At 37.9% G+C, this 4074-nt stretch overlaps 1 protein-coding gene across 1 annotated transcript; it reads left to right on the plus strand.

The window, feature by feature from the left end:
• Positions 1 to 273: 273 nt before the first annotated feature.
• Positions 274 to 1681, plus strand: LOC148852734 (NADH-plastoquinone oxidoreductase subunit; the record flags this gene model as incomplete). The annotated part of the gene is given in 4 exon segments (XM_088945846.1): positions 274 to 1167; positions 1169 to 1295; positions 1298 to 1532; positions 1534 to 1681. Coding segments are annotated over 4 exon segments (1404 nt in total), but the record flags the coding sequence as incomplete, so codon positions are not given.
• Positions 1682 to 4074: the final 2393 nt, after the last annotated feature.

Genomic DNA, 4074 nt, shown 5'->3' on the forward strand with positions numbered 1-4074 from the left:
TGCTCCAAGAACAGAGGATTGTGTAGGTTGTAAGCGATGTGAATCTACTTGTCCAGCAGATTTCTTGAGTGTTCGGGTTTATTTATGGCATGAGACAACTCGCAGCATGGGGCTAGCTTATTGATGCGTTCTAGAAAACTCCACTTGAATCCATTTGATTTCTCTTTACCGACAAAAACCCATACTCGATAAAACACAAATATAGATATTTTTTTTTATTTCGAGCACGGGTTTTTCAGGTAAAAGTGTATCTTGTCTTTACCATGAATTTTTTTTCCTTGGTTAACAATAATTGTAGTTTTGCCAATATCCGCGGGTTCTTTAATTTTCTTTCTCCCTCATAAAGGAAATAAGGTGATTCGCTGGTATACTATAAGTATATGCTTAATAGAACTCCTTCTAAAGACCTATGCATGCTGTTATCATTTCAAATTGGACGATCCATTAATCCAACTGGAAGAGGATTATAAATGGATAAATATTTTTTATTTTCACTAGAGATTAGGAATCTACGGACTTTCCATAGGACCCATTTTACTGACGGGGTTCATTACTACTTTAGCTACTTTAGCGGCTTGGCCAGTTACTCGAGATTCCCGATTGTTCCATTTCCTGATTTTAGCAATGTCTAGTGGTCAAATAGGATCATTTTCTTCTCGAGACCTTTTGCTTTTTTTCATCATGTGGGAGTTAGAATTAATTCCTGTTTATCTACTTCTATTCATGTGGGGAGGAAAGAAACGTTTGTACTCCGCTACAAAGTTTATTTTGTACACGGTAGGGAATTCTATTTTTCTTTTACTAGGAGTTTTGAGTATGGGTTTATATGGTTCCAATGAACCAACATTAAATTTTGAAACATCAGCTAATCAATCATATCCTGTGGCATTAGAAATTATATTCTATTTTGGATTTCTTATTACTTGTGCTGTTAAATCACCGATTATACTCCTACATACATGGTTACCAGATACCCACGGAGAAGCACATTATAGTACATGTATGCTTCTAGCCGGAATCTTATTAAAAATGGGAGCATATGGATTGGTTTGGATCAATATGGAATTTTTACCCCATGCTCATTCTATATTTTCTCCCTGGTTGATGATAGTAGGCACAATCCAAATAATCTATGCTGCTTTAACATCTCCCCGTCAACGCAATTTAAAAAAAGAGAATAGCTTATTCCTCGGTATCTCATATGGGTTTCACAATTATAGGAATTGCTTCGATAACCGATACAGGACTTAATGAAGCCATTTTACAAATAATCTCTCATGGATTTATTGGTGCTGCACTTTTTTCTTGGCAGGAACGAGTTACGATAGAATACGTCTTGTTTATCTCGACAAAATGGGAGGAATTGCTATCCCAATGCCAAAAATATTTACGATGTTCAGTAGCTTCTCGATGGCTTCTCTTGCATTGCTGGGAATGAGTGGTTTTGTTGCGGAATTGATAGCATTTTTTGAAATAATTACCAGTCCAAAATATATTTTAATGCCAAAAATACTAATTACTTTTGTAATGGCAAGCTATTCATTGCCTCTCAAACTCTTATTTTTTTGATTATGGACCACGAGAACTATTTGTTTAGATCTCTATTTTTTTACTTGTAATTGTTAGACAATTTTTGTGTGCTCTTAACTTTAATCATTTTTTATGTATTTTTGATATTTAATGTAAATAAATAAAATACATGTTTGATTCATGTTGTATGGTATGCTTCTGTGTAAGACCCTAAAACTGGACACTTAATGAGACTTGTGTTAGTTTTAAATATTCACAGTTGTTGGATAAGTCTGGGGAGATTTATCCTACCAAGGCTGACACTAATGTGCTGCCAACTGTTGGGGTGACTTGTCTTAGCCGCCAAGGTGAGACCCAAGGCACACGCAGTGTAGGATTACTTGAACCCTTGACCGGACTAGATTTTAAGTATTGCCCTGGACCTTGGAGATTGATAGGAAAAATTGGAAAGTTACTCCTGACCCCTAGACTCGATTATGGTACTGCACTAGGTGTCAGATCGGGTTGTCTTTGATATGCCAATCAGTGAGATCCTTAACGGGGGTCGAAACATGGGTATGTTGGGACAATCTGAGAATTCATCTGAGTAGGTGACCATAGTGACAGGATCAGCCCCTTTGTCGGATATAGGTAATGATCAAGGATGCACTCTCTCTGATAGAAACCAAACTGCTAGCAGTTGATTTCAATCGTTTGAATTTTGTTTTGCAAAATTTATATATATGATATATACTTACATATGGTTTCAAAATGTTTGCAAATGGTTTTAATTCCCTAGATCCATGAGAGTAGAGAGTGCAGCACTGTTCCTTGTAGCCGAGGGAGAGGTCCTCTCTTGTAGGGCAGTGCCTGATCATTATGGGCTGAGAGGTTAAGTGTAAGGCCATTTAGGATAATACCTGATGGGCTAATCTTGCATCCGCCCACAGTCCCTAGATTTTTATAAGATGGCTTAACCCAGGGACCACTTAGTGTAAGTGTTGGGCCCATAAGGTCCATGTGATGGGCTCAGGGGTACACTAGGATTTCTAGTGAATTCGAATAGGCCTTGTAACAGAGGCTGGACCGAACCCATGTGGCTGGTGTGTAGATCAATGCTTGGGTCCCATGCCACACAAAGAAACCCAACTGGGCATCAGTTTGGAAGACTATTGATCACTTATGACATATTGGGCCTAAAGCCCATTTCGATTTGGGCTGATTTGATCAGTCACTTAAGGGGCAGATCTGAGATTAGGAAGCCCAAAAGCTGATCTAATCTCAGATAAGATTAAGAAGAGTCCTAATCTAAATACAGATTTGGATAAGGGCAACTTCTGATATGATTAGGAGGTTTTCTTAATCATTAAGAAAGAGGAGGAAAACCCTAATTTTGAATTACTTGAATTCAAACCCTCGGTGTTTTCAAGAGAACACTCTGCATTCTTGAGATAGGATCTCAGAAACCCTAGAGAGGAAAATAGTAGTTCGCCATCTTCTTCTCTAGAATTCTCCTCTAGCAGTTGCCGCCACCTTTTTCTGCCAGTTTGAAAAGATCAAGAAAGGTTCTTGATTGTTCGTGTGCTGCTCACAGTCTTCCATCGAGTTCTTCAGAAGAATCTGGTTCATGGGATGAACACTATTGGTTCGGCTCCATCATCACTGTGTCATCTTCAATGGGAGCTGATCTTGGTGTCTTCTTTGGGCGTGAACACCAACTTTGGGAGATATTACTTCTTTGGATCAAGTATAATCACTCCCTTCTCCTCTGGTTCAAATCTGGTCTGGTTTGGTTCAAGTAGGATCGTTGAATTTGATTCTAAAATCAGGTAATGCGATTCCCAGTTGGAAGGAAGGTAGGAATTTTTTGAAATTTGCCCACCCATTCCGCAACAGTTTTGACGTCCATACGATGGATCCTACCATCCCTTTCAGTGGTATCAGAGCCACAGGTTCGAATCTTGAACCAAAAGATCATATCTAAACCTGCGCAATTCGGTAGAAGATATTCTATCCGGGTATTGCACAGTTTGTTGTTTTATTTCAAGAAACTATTTTTTGTTAAGGGCGATTGATCTGAAATTAATTTTTTGTTAAATCTGAAATTTATTTAGAATTATTCTTTATTTAATTCTTGATTTAATGGACTATTCGTAGATGGAGATCGAAGTGCAGCCTTGGCGCAGATTGTCTGCGCATTCTTTCTTTGTAGTTTCTATTCAATTCGGTCTGTAAAATAATTTTCTTTTTCTAGACTGAATGTATAGGATTCAATCAAGGATGTAATTAATTAATAGAAATAGGATTTCTGTTTTTTATTTTATTTTCTTGATTGGAGAAGGCGGCGGCGCTGGAGATTTGCAGATGGAGGGATCGCATTCAGCGTTTTGCAATTTATGAAATTGTAACCCTAGTGACTAACCTCTGTTTTGCAGGTGGTGCGAATAGTCCATGTCTGATTTATGATTGTCTAAAATCAGAAATATTAATTTCAGATCTTTCCTGAATTAATTCTTGAATTGAAAATCAGTTTCGGACCATCTCGGACCAGATTGGACCAAATCT

The sequence above is a fragment of the Nelumbo lutea genome, chromosome 5 (genome assembly GCF_056320005.1).
Source record: "Nelumbo lutea isolate HS-2025 chromosome 5, American lotus-T2T, whole genome shotgun sequence".
NCBI lineage: Eukaryota > Viridiplantae > Streptophyta > Magnoliopsida > Proteales > Nelumbonaceae > Nelumbo > Nelumbo lutea.